General features: G+C 34.8%; 1 protein-coding gene across 3 annotated transcripts in view; it reads left to right on the top strand.

Moving 5' to 3' along the window:
- Nucleotides 1–20315, top strand: part of LOC143232360 (choline dehydrogenase, mitochondrial-like) — a 33280-nt gene that overhangs the window by 8800 nt on the left and 4165 nt on the right. Inside the window, exons 2-10 of one of the 3 annotated variants that reach the window (XM_076467694.1) lie at nt 2605–2712; nt 3964–4166; nt 6821–7007; nt 7780–7932; nt 9546–9649; nt 12638–12811; nt 13075–13228; nt 15010–15155; nt 16230–16413. In XM_076467694.1, the coding sequence (XP_076323809.1) occupies nt 2605–2712; nt 3964–4166; nt 6821–7007; nt 7780–7932; nt 9546–9649; nt 12638–12811; nt 13075–13228; nt 15010–15155; nt 16230–16413 (1413 nt within the window). Of the gene's footprint in view, nt 1–2604; nt 2713–3963; nt 4167–6817; nt 7008–7779; nt 7933–9545; nt 9650–12637; nt 12812–13074; nt 13229–15009; nt 15156–16229; nt 16414–20315 lie in introns of all 3 variants that reach the window. The other 2 variants (XM_076467693.1, XM_076467695.1) reach the window with 2 other exon arrangements.

Raw genomic sequence — 20315 nt, 5'->3', positions numbered from 1 at the left:
ATTCATCAAGTAATGCCTTACAGATTAACTTCATAATTATGTTTAACATTCAGATCAAGCCCGCGTATTCATACTTTATCATATACCCAATGATTAGTTTCTTGTGAATTTGCTTTGTATATATGTAGAATACGTTCATAAAATTCTACACAATCACGTACAAACGTTTACATACACGTAAGTCTACAGCTTCTACACGTTTTCACACACAGGTAGCTTTCCACAGATTTTCTCATGTATGTTCACCACTTATATAGTAATTTACAAGGAATACTTGACTACGTGGTAGTATTTGTGTGATGTTTAATTAATTAATGTATTACAGGCCTCACAAAATAAATACTTTGTGTCAGAAATTTCCTCAAAAACTTTTTCCAAGTGTGGATGCACTGCCATTTCTTTGAGAAGGACAGCGAAAATTACTTGGGTATTTAGAAAATAAGGGAATACAACACCCTTTCAGTCATCAGTTTCTCGACTAACAACCATTTGAGCTTGGAATAAGCGGATATCAACTGTACAATGTAATGCATACATTGTACTTTACTATTTTATCTAATAGCTGAAAGTGCATTGCCATTTCTGTCTTTGTAGAAGGTTTTAAAGACTAAAATATGTAGTAGGACGTGTATAAAAATGTTTAGTCAAATAAAAGAAACTAATCCAACTCCACTTTGTCAGATCATTAATCAAATAATCCCTTATAAAGACGTATATGTCTGAGAAGCACATTAGGCATATAATGCTTTATGAGTTTGAAAAAGGCAATAGTGCAGCAGAAACTACACGAAACATTCAAGGTGTTTATGGTGTGGAGTCTCTTAATGAAAGAAAAAAGTCGAAAGTGGTTTTAGAAATTCAGATCAGGTGACTACAGCTTAAGTGATGCACCATGTTAAGTTCGTCCTATTGAGTTTAATGATGACTTGCTGCTGACTGCACTTAATGAATAATGTGCTGTAACTAGCACACTCATTCAACTCATTCAACAGTTCGCCGTCATCTGCAACAGCTTGGAAAGGTGTAAAAACTTGGAAAATGGTTCTCTCATGATTTGACACAAGCCAACCTCAGAACAAGAGTGGAAATTTGCATTTCTCTGCACTCTTGTGAACGTAAGTCACCTTTTATGGACAGGTTAATGACTGGAAATGAAAAGTGGATATATTAAAAAATGTTAAGCGCAGCAGACAATGACTCAGTGCATGTAAAGTGACCAAAATGGACTTCCACCCTAGAAAAGTTTTGTTAAGCATTTGATTGATACTGTTGGTGTGATCCACTTTGAGTTGTTGCCACTCAATGAAACGCTTACATCAGACTTCTATTGTCAACTGTTAGAGTGCTTGGATGTTTCACTGAAAGAAAATAGGCCTGCTTTGATCAATCGTAAAGATGTTGTGTTACAACCAGGATAATGCACGGCCCCATATAGGAAGAATCACATCTGCAAAGATTGAAAAGCAAGACTGGGAAAAACTTCCACATTCTCCTTATTCTCCAGACTTTGCCCCATCTGATTATCATCTATTCCAAAGTTTGCAAAACTACCTTGGTGGAAAAGAGCTTGAACACATGAAGATGTCAAAACTACCCTCTCTACATTCTTTTCCTCCAAACCCAAAGAATTTTATAGAAGTGGTATTCAAAAGCTTGTGAATCATTGGCAGGAAATAATTAATAATAATGGACATAACTTAAGGAATGACCTGATACATATAATAACTAAATGCCTGTGTTTGTCACGCTCGGTATCTCCTGAATGATGAATCGTAGAAAAAAAAATGTATATATTATAATGCTTTTTTTAATACAACATTACAGCAAAATTATTCATTTTTTCGCAGTTTTTAAATTTTCATATCGATATCAATATCAGTCCATCTGCCTTCGTATGTGCTGAGCGTTCAATATGAGAAAGAACTTACTAAGAACAAGGTCTGGATGCACTCATTGTTTTAAAATATAAGCACTTTTGCCAACTATTCATTGTATTCAGCCTATTTTGCTTAAAAACAAACTTAATGCAATTTTCTTTATTGAATTAACATACAGAATGACAAAATATGGTTGTAAATGGCCCACTAAACAATCATATTATATGCTCTGATCTAAGTTATTAACATGACTACACGTTATATATATACATATAATCATCACTATTTTAGAGAAACTTTGTTGTTGGATTGTTTTAGCGGGCATCTACTAATGAATATATTAAACAAAATATCATATTGCTGCTTATGGTATATAAACAGCGAAAAGTCTTAATTATTCTATGTTATTGTAATAATTTTTAATAAAGCTTTAAGCCTTAAAATAATGATTGTAATTTAAATGATCTGTAATGTTTGCAAGATCTACAAGCCCACTTAGTAATATAAACCATTAAAACAATACTTAATTTAGAATCATGATTTTAACTTCTTCAGTTGTTAACATAGTTGTTGAAGTTTACAGCTCGATAGTTGTTACTTTGATCATATATTTCATGTTAAAACAGGTATTATTGTTTGAATTACATTTGTATATGATTCATTTTTACGCAACGTATTTAATTATTCATTCTCATCTGCTCAACATAAACAATTTTAATCATTATAGGAAGTGTGGTTGGTTTATTAGCAGTGGTATTAGGAGTATTTTTTCTGTGGCCTGGATCTACTCCTGGAATCAAAGAATTTCCTCAAGCGGAGTATGATTTTATTATAAGTAAGTATTTTTTTTGAAAGTGACGTATGACAACCACGAAATGCTAGGATGTTTTGCAGTGAATAAATATAAGATTAACTATTTATAATCATAATAGCGATATAAATACAATTTCCCACTTATTGGTAAAAAAACATTGGTTTCATGGGGTAAATAAATTGTTTAAATATGTGAAAAATTGGCTTCATTCTGCAGAGTAGTGGACTCTTTTATGTGAACATTGTAGTCTTCGTGGACATTTTGCCTCAACACTTGTTATTTCATGCTTGGCACGTTGAGAAACAAGAGAGAAATAAAGCTTGTTAATTCTGCTATTCGTTCAGAAAGTATAGAAGATTAGGAAATATTATACTATGTAACAAAATTTTTAATTTTTTTTGTTCCTGGGCATAAAGTGTTATTTCCAAACTGCTTATGCCTAAAGTAAATGCAAAAGTTCTATTTTTCTCTTCAAACTTTGCTTTTGTGACCTGGGAGCATATAAGGAAAACATGATGGGAGACTATATTTGGGGGCTGATACATGAAAGTGATTTACATTACAGTCGCAAATCTCGAAAAACTACTCACTTCTAAACATTTTTGTATAACTTTAGCATAAATAGATGTAAATCTTGATTCATGTGTTGTTTTATTCAGACCTTATGTAAATAAAAATGTGCAAATTTGCCCATTTTTACATATAAAATAGGTTAATTTCTAAATTTCATTAACCAGGTCACAAAAGCAAAGTTTGAAAGGAATAATAGCCATTTTCTGTACTTTTACAGTATAATCAATTAAGAAATAACACATACTATCCAGGAACAAAATTTGTGTTACATAGTGTTATTTGTACTAATTCAACCTTTGACCACCAATTTTACTATTATATATATATATATATGGCCCGACACGGCTAAGCGCGTTAAGGCGTGAGACTCGTAATCCGAGGGACGGCTCGGTGCAGTGGGCTAACAACCTACTCACTTAAAAACCTGTTGAAGAATCCGCAAGCGATTGCGGTCCTATGTTCCTTGATGGAATCGAGTGGTGAATGAATGAATGAATATATATATATAATTATTTTAAAATATCTAGAAAAGATATGAAGACCACAATTTGGTCCATCTTTTTTTTTTCTTATTGAATTAAGAGAAAGCTTTGTTTTACTTTCATACTGCTAGTTTCGAATGTTCTACAATATTTCGTTTTGATCCGTCAAGGACCTATCCTACATATAGAATATTTTCTATTGTTATTTTCTCTTCAGTTGGTGCAGGTACTGCTGGTAGTGTCGTGGCGCGTCGTCTTGTGGAAGGAACCAACTACAGTGTTCTTATAATTGAAGCTGGTAGTGAACCACCATGGATATCCTCGATACCTCTTCTTTCCCCATCCTTGCAAATGACGTCAGTGGACTGGGGCTACAAAACTGTATCACAAGCAAGGGCTATGTGGGGATTGAATGACCAGGTATTATTAAGAAATTTTTCGAAAGAGCTACTGTAATTAAAATGGAAGTATAATTTAAAAATAACAATAATAACAAAATCTGTATGACACTGATTTGCCTTTATGTTAAGCTACGATTTTTTCTCACTTGAAAATCAACTGCCGTATAAATTGAAACATCTCGAGACGATTTTTGTTTAGTTGTACATATATTTGTTCTAATAATTTGGAATGTTCAAATTGAACAGCCACCTGCATTTAAGCTAAACGATCAGGCCAGAGACCTGGAGTTTTGAAATACAGTAGTCCATAAACGTGGCCTAGCGGTTGGCGCGGAATGCTTGACTGTAAACCTGAGAATTCGTGGTTCGCAGGCCGTTGCTATAAAATGCGCTCCGCACGTAAGGTCTTGAGTGTGCTACAAGAGTGACAGTTAAACACATTATTCAGCCAGACAAGAGTTGGCGGTGGGTAATGTTAAATATGTGCCTTTACTCTAGTTTACCATTCGGTTTTATTTTGAAAGATATGGACGTTAAATCTAAAGGATTTCAACTGCATGACTGACATTAACCAACAACATATTTATATTTAATTTTATTAGTTTATGACCAAATAAAACAACCATTGGTATGTTTCTTGGGGAATTTCGCGTAAAACTAAACGAGGGCTATCTGCGCTATCCGTCCCTAATTTAGCAGGGTAAGACTAGTGGGAAGGCAGATAGTCTTCACCACCCACCGCCAACTCTTGGGCTACTCTTTTGCCACTAAATAGTGGGATTGATCGTCACAGTGTAACGCTCTACAGCTGAAAGGGCAATCATGTTTGGTGTGATGGGGATTCGAACCCATGACGCTCGGATTACAAATCGAGTGCCCTAACCACTTGGCCATTATTGTGATTATTGATATTATTCAAGCCAACATTTAGCAGCGTGGATTCTTTCTTTATTACTGTAAAGATTTTTGCTTGCCATTTCACTACTTGCGCGTTCGACTCGTAATATGAGGGTCGCGGGTTCGAATCCTGGTCCCACCAAACATGCTTGCCCTTTCAGCCGTGGAGGCGTTATAATGTGACGGTCAATTCCACTATTCGTTGGTAAAAAAGAGCAGTTCAAGCAGCGGCGGTGAGTGGTGATGACTAGCTGCCTTCCTTCTAGTCTTACACTACTAAATTAGAGACGGCTAGCGCAGATAGCCCTCGAGTAGCTTTGCGCGAAATTCCAAAATACAAAAAAAAAACACTACTTGCAAATAAAGTTTCCAGGATGACTGAGAGACTGTTCTTCATTTAATTTATTACTTTGTGAATAGTTCTTTTTAATGATTTAAGTAGATCACACATTTCGACGAATAACGTAAAGCTCAAAATTATAACCAATAACTTAATGTGTTAATGATAGTAATAATAATTGAAAACATTCACAGAGATTCCGCGGTATTAAATATATTCACTTTACTTTCAAAGTACTTTTATATGCTGCCTTCTTACCTTAATGACACAAATGTGGAGAGATTTATTTTCAAGAAGCTCAGAAATGGTTAATTCTAGTTTCTATCGTAAAAAATATGCAAGCACGTGGATGTTCCCATAAACACTTTATGAGAAACTTTAATAATGTCACAGATAGAGAAAATACTATTGTCATAACTAAGAGCAAACGAAAAATAATGTTGAAAAATTTTGTACCAATGTTGATGCTTCCAGTAGAGTCTGGTAATCATATACAAGTTTCATATCATATAACGAATCAATTAAACGAGAACTGAGATTATAACCATATTGTAATCATGCCTTAATACTATATGAGACTTATTACTCTTTAGTTTCTGGAAAAATGAATGATTTACCAAGTACTTAATATTATACGAATGAAAGTAAAAACGTAAAGCTATTTCGTAATTCTAAAGTACATACTTCTGAAGGTTGTAGTTATGCAGTAACTTCAATGTACAATAAACCAGATTCGCAACGTATCATATTTTATCTATTAAACTTTTATTGAATTTTAAAATTAAATTGATTGAGATCATAAAATAAAGAAAAAACACATTCGTATTTGTTCTTGTCGTTTGGAATCCTCTCAACCCAAATACTTGCAGTCTCAGTTGTGTGGCGTTACAAGATACAGTCAATCTACCCATTCGTTTGTGAAGAGTTAGCTACAGGTAGTGTTGACTAGCTGCCTTCCTTCTACTATATCCCTCCTAACATAGTGATGGATAGCGCACATAGCTCTTGAGTACCATTGCGCAAATATCAACAAGCAAACAAATGAACCTTCTGGTGTATGTAGTTGTTGTGAACTGTGTTTCTCGTACGTCCATCTTTTTGAAATAATTCTTTATGGAAGATGATAATATTTTTAAGATATAGATATTTATTATTAAAAAACTACAAAAATAGAGAACTAGTGATCAATAATTGAGATAAAACTAAGGAACAAATTAAAAGTACAACATGGTGTTAGGTAAAAATTACATGGCATGCGATATTGACATTAGACAAAAGTAAGGTTATGGTCTTTTCTAGTTGTGAGACTTGTTTATGTCGTATCATAACGACCAGATCCACTAAATAAACACATACTTCTATTACTCAGACATAGTAAGTGTTTAAAGACTAAGTAACAACAATAATTGTTGAAATTTTATATCTTCAATCAGCAGGCTGCATGGCCGAGGGGAAAGGTTTTGGGCGGAAGTAGTTCTATTTACTACCTTATCCACACCTGGGGAGCAAAACAAGATTTTAATCACTGGGAAAAGAAGAATGGGTGCAAAGATTGGAGCTTTCAAAACGTGCTTCCATTTTTTCAGAGAAGTGAAGAGTTTACATCACAGAGAAAGCATACAGGTGAGTTGTCAGTGGATAGACCTAACTGTGAGCCTGTCCTCTACAGATTTGTTTTTGTTTTGAATATTTAAATAGTTGGTCTGAATAGCAAATATAAACATTTGAAATGAATGAGTAGAAATATGTTTAAAACACTTAATTATAATATTAAGTGCATCAGATTGAATTTAATAACATTTCTTCTGAAAATAAATACATTAAATAGTTAGACATTATTGTTTCAACCCCAAAATAGAATACTCATAATGTTGTTGTAAGCATTACGAATTAGCAACTGGTTTAGATACTATATGTAGATCTCACTAAGTTCTTAATTCTAAAACTAACGAACATTATATGCATTGTTCTATTTTCTTGGAACTGCAAGTTAATATTTAGCATATACTCAGAACTGGTAAAGTATATTTAGATTACGTAAGTTAGGCGATTGATTAGATGCATGAGAGAAGATATCTAAAATGTACGTATATATTTTTTATATTTTTAAAATCATAAAAAATCACCATTTAGCTGACTATTATTTCATGTAGATTAAAAATTCTCATTCAGTATTTAGTATCATGTAAATACTCGGTGCCATGTTTAATCGTATGAAAGTTGTTCTTACTTATTGTCCTTTTCCTCTTTATTTGACTTAACAAATAGAAAATCTAATATAAAGGTAATGAAAGTTTCCTTTATAATTTCGAAAAATAAAGATAAAATTTATTATTATTATTATTGTCCATCTATACTTAGATAATATTTAGACATATATTTAATCCAACTACAGGTCATCGTGGATATAAAGGTCCCTTACATGTGAGTGAATTTGATGCTTCTCTGTCTCCAGTGGCTAAAGGTTTCCTCGAATCTGCACGCGATGCTGGACTGGATATTGGAGATCTAAATGGGGAACTCGAGCTAGGTGCAATGCCTTGTCAAAGTATGATGAACTTATATTTATCAAAGCCAGTAAAATATTGGTATGATATACTTGAAAAACAGGAGAAACAGTTGTTTATTTCTGAAAAATTATAATCATGATGATAATGCGTATCTTGTCGTCTTCTTTTCTCTTCAAAAAGATAAAGAACGACAAAAGCATTCGAGTTTGGTTTAAAGTATAATGATAAAACAGAGGTAAAAATGGTATAGAATTTTAAATAATTAAACAAAACTAACCATGGAAGAAAGAGCAACTCCACAACTCGACTAAAAATAATTTTGGTAAGAAAAAGTTAAAATTACAAAACAAGTTCACAGGAACGGCGCGTAAATAATGAAAAATTATGATTGTACGATTGCAAAGTCATCAGTGGACTATTGAAGAACTTCTTTTTAAGATTTTCAAATACGGGAAAATGTTGATTATTGTTTTTTGTTTCAGGTACCTTTCCTTCATTTTAATTTTCTACGCTTCCGAACAAAGACTAAAAATAAAATTAAACAGACAACTTTGATATACATGTAAAATTTAAACAGTAATTCAGAATGGTTGAGAGATGTACAACTATACAATAATTCAAAATGGTTGAGAGATTTACAACTGTACAATAATTCAAAATGGTTGAGAGATGTACAACTATACAATAATTCAGAATGGTTGAGTGATGCACAACTATACAATAATTCAGAATTGTTGAGAGATGCATAACTATACAATAATTCAGGATGGTTGAGTGATACACAACTATACAATAATTCAGAATGGTTAAGAGATGCACAACTATACAATAATTCAGAATGGTTGAGTGATGCACAACTATACAATAATTCAGAATTGTTGAGAGATGTAAAACTATACAATAATTCAGAATGGTTAAGAGATACACAACTATACAATAATTCAGAATTGTTGAGAGATATAAAACTATACAATAATTCAGAATGGTTAAGAGATGCACAACTATACAACAATTAAGAATGGTTGAGAGATGCACAACTATAAAATAATTCAGGATGGTTGAGTGATGCACAATTATACAATAATTCAGGATAAATGAGAGATGCACAACTATAAATATCGAAACACGTTTCATACTTAGAGAAACTTTGATTTGTCTCTTTATTTACATGCTTTATTAACATATAACTAAAAATCAGGCTGATATCATGCAACAACACCAAAATGTTACTCACGTGAAACAAATCTCTTGCATGTTTCATTTTAAAATGTTATTTCTCTGTGATTACTCATCCATTCTCACTTTCACACATTTTCTCTTAGATAATTGGTACAAGAACAATAATCAACATTGAGAAACTTCACAGAAACAGTAAATAATACATATATATAAACGAAAGACATAAAACAGACTGTAAGATGGAAAACAAGGAAAGTAGCCAGTTATTAAATAAGAAGTTGCACTCGGCTTGAACAACAATGATTATGAATTATGAAAGAGTGGATGAAAGGTGCAAGAAGACTTTCTACTTCTCTGTAATGTTTAATGTTAATTTTATTTGTTGTGTGTGAACATCACGAATCCTTTTAGTGAATATACGCGTCTTATTTACACATTAGTTAAACAATTTGCGATTTTTGTTTTCTTTCAGGCAACATTCACCAAGGAAAGAGATGGACAGCATTCCAAGCCTATTTGAAGCCAGTTCTTGGTTTACCAAATCTCGATGTCGTAATTGAGACCGTCGCAACCAGAGTGGGTATACATTTGGTGAAGCTTTTTTGTATTAATCAGTTTTCGGGTAAACTAGTTGGCTGACATTAACTACACGTTTTTATCTGATTATATCTTCATATTTTCGATTCCAATTTAGTACGGGTAAAGCAGCATTATGTTCTCGTCGCTTCTCGTTAGGACAATAAAATGTAGAGATAATGACAATGATAGTAGTTGAAAAATAAGTATTAATTTGAAAGCATTTGCTATTTCTTAAGATAAAAACAGATCTATATCCTAAACCTAGCGCAGTAATAAGATTTTATAATATTTTGATTATTGTTGTTTTTATAACTTATTTTGAATTTCTTAAAGCCAATGCTTGTTTCAGTTTGTTTCTCGATATTTATTTCAATAATATCTGAGTCTTTATGAGTTGTCTGAGAAATTTTACATGTCCTTATCTCGATTTTGTTTACTTTTTCACTGTAATTTTAACATTACTTAAAATAATTTAAACAAGCACGGTATGCAAATATTATGTTTTAATTTCTTCAAATGAAAAGTTCGATGGTTTGTTTGTTTCTTTTGAATTTCGCGCAAAGCTACTCGAGGGCTATCTGCGCTAGAAATCCCTAATTTGGCAGTGTAAGCGGGAAAGCATCTAGTCATCGCCACCCACTGCCAACTCTTGGGCTACTCTTTTACCAGGGAATAGTGGGATTGACCGTACATTATAACGCCCCCACGGCTGAAAGGGTGAGCATGTTAGGTGTGACCGGGATTCGAACCCACGACCCTCGTATAACAAGTCGAACGCTTTAACACGCTTGGTCATGTCTTTAAAGGGCGAGCATGTTTAGTGCGACCGAAATTCGAACCCGCGATTTTAACTTACTAGTCGAACGCCTTAACCCACCTGGCCATGCCGGGCTACGTTTGATGGTCAGGCTCGGGTATATTCATTACAGAATAGTGACATCTGTTGAATGCTAATGACATTTTTATTTTGTGAAGTTTTTACAGCTTTCATCCACGCATGTTCTTAATACATTATGTTGTGCTCATATCGTTATAGCGCTAATATTTGCATAATAATACAATCTAAACATATTTTCTCGTGAAAATAATCCCGTTATTTTTAGTTCCTAACTTTTCTTCTCGAAAGCTATAACTTCCTTGGACATTAAAATGATCATGTGTTCTGATGAAAACAAAACAACAGTGGTGTTAAGTATTAAACTCGAGAAGTGTTTGTGCAATGACAAAACGATGTGCTATTAAGCAGTTAATCGTTACAATCAGAGAAAACTACATGGTCAGTTAAGTCCAATTTTTATTAGTTACCTTTTGTTTATTTACCTGTTAACAGGCTTATCTCTCCAGCGGCTCAGAGGTAAGTCTATGACACAGCATCGGTAGCTCGCTGTGTAACTTTGTGCTTAATTAAAAACAAACTAACTTATTTATATCCATTAAGTTGAATGCTATTCTGCTGCCATGTTCAGGGAAGTGCTCTGTTTGTGATGCTAATGGTTGGGATTTGGTCCTAAGACTTTTCCACAGAATGGCCAGGGCACAGTCTACTCATCACTATTAACAATAAACGCTAAATCTACGATAAAATGATAAAGAGCAGAGTATATTGTTTATTGTTCAATATAAGATCGTGTAAGTTAGTTACCACCAAATGTTTAAAACATTTTCTTTCTTTTTTTGATGTCCAATTTTGTTTAATAAAAACAACTTTTGACTAGATGACTTCCACATAGTTAGTCCCAATGTAACCTTTGTTGGCTGACATTCTTCAATGTGATCCATTGAATCTCAGGCGACACTTGCTGTAAATGGCCATGGCTGAGATACCAAAATTCAGGTTTCACCATCCTTTATCAGGATAGCTAAGCAGAAGTAATGGAACCATTAGTTTCACTCTCCGTCTATTACTCATAACCAAATAACGGAATGATTATCAAAATCATAAAGACATCATAACTGAAACTGCGAAGTGTTTTCAAGAGTATATCATGGATTCGAACATTTATCCTTTCGAACCATTAACTTAGCCAAATCCCATTTTTGATCTACCTCCCTCCAAAAGCATGTAAGTGCTCGTATTATATGTCATGTAAAAATTAATTTTCGTTTGACTAAGTACCATCTACTTTAATATTGCTTTTGTGTAGCAATAAGTTCGTTCTTGCAAAAGCTATGAAGTTACTAGTACAGGACAGATTCTATACTTGACTTATATTGTTATAGGCCCGGCATGGCCAAGCGTGTTAAGGCGTGCAACTCGTAATCTGAGGGTCGCGGGTTCGCATCCCCTTCGCGCCAAACGTGCTCGCCCTTTCAGCCGTGGGCGCGTTATAATGTAACGATCAATCCCACTATTCGTTGGTAAAAGAGTAGCCCAAGATGTGGCGGTGGGTGGTGATGACTAGCTGCCTTCCCTCTAGTCTTACACTACTAAATTACGGACGGCTAGCACAGATAGCCCTCGAGTAGCTTTGTGCGAAATTTAAAAAAACAAAAACAAACAAATATATTGTTATAAACATATTTTTAAAAAAATCTTTTGAAAAACTGAATTTTCTTTCTTCAAATATTTAACATCAAAATCTCTTGATTTTTGTATGAAGCTTATGGATCGATTTCCAGTTAGGTGCGCTGTGAAAAAAAAAACTTTATTTTTTTCTTAATCAGTGTTTAAGCCTGCATAAACAAAAAATATGTCATTTTTTATAAATGAGGTTAGAGTTGAAGAATATTTGAGTAATTAGATTTAGAATGTGTAGTTTTTCCAGAAGAATAGTTAGGTATTTAAACGTTCCTTGTTTTGTTCAGCTAATACCCAATGACCTATTTTAAAGGCTGGTAGATCAGACGTTTACAACTAATTTGTATGGACGAAACACAAGTCTAAAAGCTCAAAACTCACACTAACTAATTAAGTTTAGTAAAATTATATGAATAAATAAATATATATAATAGTTATGCATTCTACGTATTTAATATGATTAACAGCTAATATTCGAAGGAAAAAGGGCAATAGCTGTCAAAACTTTAAAGATTCCTACAGCAGACGTGCAACATATCCGTGCTCGGAAGGAGATCATTCTTAGTTTAGGAACTATAGGTTCTCCCCATCTCCTTCTCTTGAGTGGAATAGGACCTCAGAAGGACTTACAAAGCTTAAAGGTAAGATCTGACCAACCTAAACAAAACACTTAATAGCATTGGTAATAACATGTTAACCGTATCAAAATACAAATTCGTTTAAAGCCCAAATAAATATTGAGGATAATTTCCTAACTAGGCCTAGCTTATTTATGCTGTGAATTCTGATCTTAAAAGTTTTATAGATTAACTGTAAGACGACAATCAAGCTGTAAAATTGTGGTCTTAGGAGTTTCTGAATCGACAATTTACATAATTAAAATAAAAATCCTTTGAATTTATAGATACCGGTCGTGGCCAGCATTCCCGCCGTTGGGCAAGGACTCGTCGATCATTTAAACGTTCCTATGTACTTCCATTTATCCAAACCAGTCAGTATAACAACCTCGAAAGTTCGCTCTCTTGGGCAAATGTGGAACTATTTTGTTAAAGGAAAAGGTAAGTCCTCACTGGCCAAGTGGGTTAAGGCGTTCGACTCGTAATCTGAGGGTCGCGGGTTCGAATCCCCGTCGTACCAAACATGCTCGCCCTTTCATCCGTGGGAGCGTTATAATGCAACGGTAAATCCTACTATTCGTTGCTTAAAGAGTAGTCCAAGTGTTGGTGGTGGATGGTGATGACTAACTGCCTTCCCTCTAGTCTTCCACTGCTAAATTAGGGACGGCTAGCACAGATAACCCTTGTGTATCTTTGCGCGAAATTCAAAAACAAACAAACCTAGGCTATTAACTCTCCTTATACTTCATATAAACAAGTATTCTGAATAATACTTCTAAAAACTTATTAATTAATATTTAGAAACATCTATATAAGGACAAAAAGAAAAAGAGAAGACATAAAAAGTAATTGGAACAAAGAATTAAAGTATAAATATATATATTGGATAACTTATATTCAATACTAATATCCATAATAATGCAACAGAATGAATAACTCTATCTATATTTATTAGTCTGGCATGGCCTGATTCATGGAGCGTTTGACTCGCAGACTGCGTGTCGCGAGTTCTAATTTCGTTAACAAACATAAATATGCTCGCTCTTTCAACTATTATGGCTTTAAAATGTTATGGGCAATCCTACTATTTGTTGGTAAAACTAGCTCGCGAGTTGGTGATGATTGGTGTTAAGAAACAGATTTTTCCTCAACTAAGCAAACATATTTATTGTTGGGAGTTTCACTACACGTATAAACCTAGGTATATCTTGTGTTTATGGAAGTTGGTCTTATTATTATCATTATTATTTGTTTGTAACTTATCATGTGTATTTACTGAGGCTCAGGAAACTATTAGATTGTCCAGAAATGAATGTCGGAATTCTCACGATCCCATTTAGAAGCTAAATATTGAGTAGCTTATCGTTGATTCGTTGGTTGGTTTGATCCAACGTTTGTCGCTTACAAGGTGTCTTAATTGTCTGCTGTTTCAACTATACTCAGAGTAAGTTTCTCAATCTCAAAGACATCATGGACAAGAAGGACTTTTGATTTTTCTCTTCGACTTCAAACTTGTACGAGAATGTACCGAAACTACACGAAACATCAATCAGACATTCGATCATGGATCTGTTACTGAACGTACAGATCAGCATTTGTTCCAAAGGTTTCGACGTGGAGATGAAAGTTTTGAAGACCTCGAGGGTCGTGGAAGGAAGCCATTAGATAAAAGCATATTAAGGAAAGCAGTTGAGACAGACCCTAGCACAACAGTACGTGAGCTTGCAGAAAAGTTAGGCACAGCAAATCAAGCATTGGGAACCACCTGAGTGCGATTAGAAAGACGAAAAGGTTGAATAAGTGGGTTCTGCATGAGCTGACTGAAGGTCAACAAAATCGGCGTTATGAGACCTGTCAAGGATGACGCTCCAAAAATTGAACGAATTAGAAATCGAGGTTCTGTCTCATTTACCTTATTCCCCAAACCTTTCCCCTACAGATTTTCATTTTTCAAGCACTTTTACAACCTTTTGATTAATAAACGCTTTCAAAACCAGGCAGCTGCAGAAGAAGCTTTCAGGGAGTTCATTGACCATAGAAACTCTGATTTCTTCACCAGGGCATAAACAACATCGTTACACGTTGGCAAAAGTATGTTGAAGCAAATGGTGCTTACTTTTATTAAAGCATGTTTTACAACATTGGTGCATACTTTTCCAAACTTCGCAGTTCAAAAACGACATTTTGTTCTGGAAAACCTAAGAACGTTTTTACTCTTCCAGGTGTGTTGGCAGAAAGCGGCATAGAAGCACTTCTCAGAGCTCCAATGTCACAGTCATCCCTCGATCCGGCTCTTTTCTTGATGCTTTTCAACCTGGGATCAGTGAATGCTGACATATTTGCTAAAATAGCTAACTTTAAGGACGACGTAAGTTGACAGATGTCATTTGTAAATTTAGACAGTGTTGTTTAACAAATATTTTAGCTTTTGACTTTGTGCTGCCTTTCACTAAACATTTTGCAGTAACAACAAAAGAGAGAGAAAAAAAGACACTTACATATGTATACACACTTTTAGTGAAAATAAATACATTTTAATTATGTTAAATAGTAAAATAAGTAAAATCACAAGGAAGGACTACGTTAAAAACAGCAAATTCAAACCTCTTACTAATCATATTAGTTTGTTATGATTCAAAAACAAATTAAACAAAAAAGGCTACATCAGCTGAAAAGATCCCAGGGTACAAGCTACAATGGGGAATTATAAGATGTATCTTAGGTTATTGTAGCTTGTACCTCGGAATTATTCAATTGATGCAGCGTCTTTGTTCAATTTGTTTTTGTTTCGGCTTTTTTTTTATTTATAACAAACCTATATATATATGGTGTTCTTGAGTGTGGTTTTCAGACATTTGTATTGTTTTTGGCCAGTGGGAGGTTTCAGTATTATCACGTTATAGGTGCGTGACAAATAACTACTTGGATTTTTTTGAGAAAGTAGAAGAGATTTGAAAAATATGCTGTTGGAGTTAGGTGAGACAGAAAAGACTGCCGATTGGTTTTGGGAGTCTGTTGCAATGGTTAATTTGTTACTGAGTCAGACATTTTGATATTGTTGAGATGCCAATTTTCAACTTGAGTTTTTATTGAACTACAAGAGACGAAAGATGTAGCGTACGCATAAGAACATATTTAAGTAAAGTCTCTGAGATTATTTATTTGTGAGTCAGACCTATCGTTAGTTACATAGAACTTGAACAAGTTGTACTTGTTATCATTAACTGGACTGCAATTTGCAGTATTTGTTTTAACGAAAAATACTAAAAGAGCTCATAAGTGACGGAAGTCATTACGATAATATTTATTGTTTCCAAACACTTAACTTGTAAAATTATTCAAAAGCCTATTATATCTAATTAGTTTATATTTACTATACCGTATTTTTTTAAAATTTTGATTAAAAACAGCATTTTCTGTTAATGACAACACTTAATCTCAGACTTTTAGAACATCCTTTCCCGACAATCACAACGATTCAAAAGAAGGATTTATTATTCTGGCTTCCTGCTTGCACGCACGTTCAAAAGGAGAAATATACCTAACTTCATCAGATCCATCGGTCGCTCCTGTGATTGATCCACACTATTTAGAAGAAGATTATGATGTTAAATGTACGATACAAGGTAAATAGTTCTGAATGATAGCAATATGTTTCACTTGAAAGTGATATTACTTTAACTGTACAGTTTAAACATGGCACTATTTATGTTTGATATTTTATTATTTATTTATTGCTACAAAATTGCATAATCTATAAAACATTATCGATAGTTCAAACTAACACTTATTAACTGTGTGACTGATATTGAAACTTTCTACTGTCTGTTTAATTTTAAAACACTTATTGTTTTTGTTTTTTTATTTCGAACCGTCTCTAATTTAGCAGTGTAAGACTAGAGGAAAGGCAACTAGTCATCACCATTTATCGCCATATCCTGGGTTATTCTTTTACAAACGAATAGTGCGATTGAATGTCATATTATAACGCCCTCACGGATGAAAGGGCGAGCATGTGTGGTGATGAAGTTTCGAGCCCCAGACCCTCAGATTGCGAGTCAAGCGCCCTAACCACTTGGCCATCCCGGACCAAATTGCATTAGAGTTATCCATCAGGTGCTAGTATGAAAATCATCATGTTTAGCGTTGATAAGCTCTTCAAAATGTTCATATTGATCGTGAAAATATATAAACAAGTTCAGCTACAAAAAACATTAATTAATTCCACCACATGCACCCACTCTCTGATACACATATTTTTAAAATTGTCGCAAACTGTTGGATAACTATTACAGTAGCTTCACTAGGTACTACGCTTTGTTTGTTTTGGAATTTCGCACAAAGCAACTCGAGGGCTATCTGTGCTAGCCGTCCCTAATTTAGCAGTGTAAGACTAGAGGAAAGGCAACTAGTCATCACCATTTATCGCCATATCCTGGGTTATTCTTTTACAAACGAATAGTGCGATTGAATGTAATATTATAACGCCCCCACGGCTGGGAGGGCGAGCATGTTTTGGCGTGACTCAGGCGCGAACCCGCGACCCTCAGATTACAAAGCGCACGCCTTAACGCGCTAGCAATGCCAGGCCAGGTACTACGTAGTAACTCTGGATTTTTTTCGCCTCATTTATCGCTTCCTGCAAAATACATGTGTGATAAGATATTACGGTTGAATTTTTAACCATGAAAATTCTGTGTGATATACACAGATCTTTCGGAAATGGCTAACATATGCTTATATTTATGAAAGTTTGTTTGTTTGAAGTTAAATACAAAGCTACACAATGGGCTATCCGATTTCTACTCATCACTGGTATCGAAACACAGATTTTAGCGTTGTGAGTATGCAGAAATACCGCTGTGCCGCTGGGGAGAGCATATTTATAAAATAATGTAACATACGTGATAAGAAGTTCTCATTTGATAGAAGTGTTGTAATAGATAAGTAGAAATAAATATTTTTAGCTTCAAAAAATATTGAATAATAAACACTTGTTCTAGCTATTCTTATTGAAAGTCGGTTTAATTATTCTCATGGAAAAGTTAGTACAAAGCTGTAGTTACTAATAATTACCCTCCAGTGACGCAGAAGAATGTCTGCGAACATATAATTCTAAAACCAAGTTTATATACCAGTGATGAGAAGAGCACAAGTAGACCAGTTTGCAGCTTTGTGTTTAATTATAAAGAAATAAACAACACTGTAATGATTCTGGAATCTTTTATGTTCAGCCTTAGAATGATGTACTGTTTTATAAACCAGTTACCTACCTTCATAATTATTAATATATTCTTACAAATTATTATGAATCATTCTAGAATACCATGTGTGTGGGCAGCTTAAACAGATTATGGTAATAATAACAGCAAAATACTTCTGTGTGTGTGTTTCGTATAGCAAAGCCACAAAGGGCTATCTGCTCAGCTCACCGAGGGGAATCGAACCCCTGATTTTAGCGTTGTAAAATACTTCTGTATTCATACTTTTGCCGTCCGACGTTTTTCACTTGTCTAATTTAAGGCGTTCGACTCGTAATCCGGGGGTCACGGATTCGAATCGCGGTCGCACCAAACATGCTCGCCCTTAATGCCGTGGGGGCATTATAATGTTACGGTCAATCCCACTATTCGTTGTAAAAGAGTAGCCCAAGAGTTGGCGGTGGGTGATGATGAGTAGCTGCCTTCCCTCTAGTCTTACACTGCTAAACTAGGGACGGCTAGTGCAGATAGCCCTCGAGTAGCTTTGCGCGAAATTCAAAACAAAATCTAATTTAAAATACAGGGTGTTCGGAAATTCACTGTGCACCTATATATTTATTAACAAACATGTTTTAATATAGAATACAGGACGTAAATATGAATGACAGTTATAAACAATGTTGAAAGTGACCCCTGTTGGCATCAATACAGGCTTGGATCAATACAGCCTTCATATTTTGTTGTTAAAACCATATTGGGATCAAAATCTGAAATATAATAACATATGATTACAAAACTGCACAGTGACTTTCCGAGCACCCTGTATAGTCATCTAGCGTTAATTCTGATGATTTGTGAAAATCTTATCATCCTTGATAAATGTAATCAGATGTCCTGCTTTATTTTCATAGATTTTAGCTCAACATAAATGAAAATATGACTTTTCCGCATATCAAAATACACTCAGTGGCCATTTTATTAGGTACACCTGCTCTTTAACGCTGAAAACGCCAAACAGCGAATCATGTGGCTGCAACTCAAAATATAAGGTATAAACACATGGTCAAGAGATCCAATTGTTGTTCGACCAAAATTATTATGGGGAAGATGTGTGATCTAAGCGACTTTGAGCGTACAATGATTGTTGGTGTCAGACGTGATGGTCTCAGCATTTCAGAAACTGCTGACCTCCTAGGATTTTAACATACTACAGTCTCTAAAGTTTACAGAGAATTGTGTGAAAAACAAAAAAAAACATCCAGTAAGCGGATATTCTGTGAGCTTACTAATGAAAAAGCTCAGAGCTGAATGGCCATACTCATTCAAACTGGTAGAAAGGCCACAAATACTCAAATAACCACTCTTTACAATAGTAGTGTACAGAAGGATATCTCTGAACGCACAATGCGTCGTACCTTAAGGCAGAAGAGCAACAGCAGCAGAAGACCACTTGTGAAGTTTCAATGTAGACGCAGACAGACCTCCTGGTTTTTACTAAAATAAAACGATTGTTTTTGGATTTCGCGCAAAGCTGCACAAGGGCTATTTTCGCTATCCATCCATAATTTAACAACGTAAGGCTAGAGGGAAGGTAGCTAGTCATCACCATCCACTGCCAGCTCTTGAGATACTATTTTAACAACGAATAGTGGGATTGACCATTACATTATAACGCCTCCACGGCTGAAAGGGCGAGCATGTTTGGTGTGATGGGGTTCGAACCCGCAACCCTCGGATTACGAGTCAAGTACCTTAACCAGCTGGCCATGCCGAGCCTGCTACAGTTGGTACAGGATCACCAAAACTGAACGATTGGAGATTGGACAAACATCACATGGTCTGACGAATTTCGATTTCTACTGCGGCATGCAGATGGTACTGTCAGAATTTGGTGTAAACATTATGGAACCATGGATATATCCTGCCTTGTATCAACCGCACAGACTGGCAGTGGTAGTGTAATGGTGTGGAGAATATTTTCTTAGCACACATCAGGCTCCTTAATACCAATTGAGCATGATTTGAATGTCACAACGTACCTGAGCATTACTGTTAACCATGTGCATTCTTTTATGGCCACAGTCTACCCGTTTTTAATGGCTACTTCCAGCAGGATAATGCATCACATCACAAAGCACGTATCATCTGAAACTCGTTCCATTAACTTGAGAGCAAGTTCAGTGTACTCCAATGGCTTGCACAGTCCCCAGATCCCAATCCAACCGAGAATCTTTGAGATAAAGTGGAAAGGGAGGTTCGCAGCATGAATATGTGGCCGACAGATCTGCAGGAACCGCGTGATGCTATCGAGTCAGCATGGACCAAAA

The sequence above is a fragment of the Tachypleus tridentatus genome, chromosome 11 (assembly GCF_004210375.1).
Source record: "Tachypleus tridentatus isolate NWPU-2018 chromosome 11, ASM421037v1, whole genome shotgun sequence".
Classification (NCBI taxonomy): Eukaryota; Metazoa; Arthropoda; class Merostomata; order Xiphosura; family Limulidae; genus Tachypleus; species Tachypleus tridentatus.
This window is presented reverse-complemented; position numbering and strand designations above follow the sequence as displayed.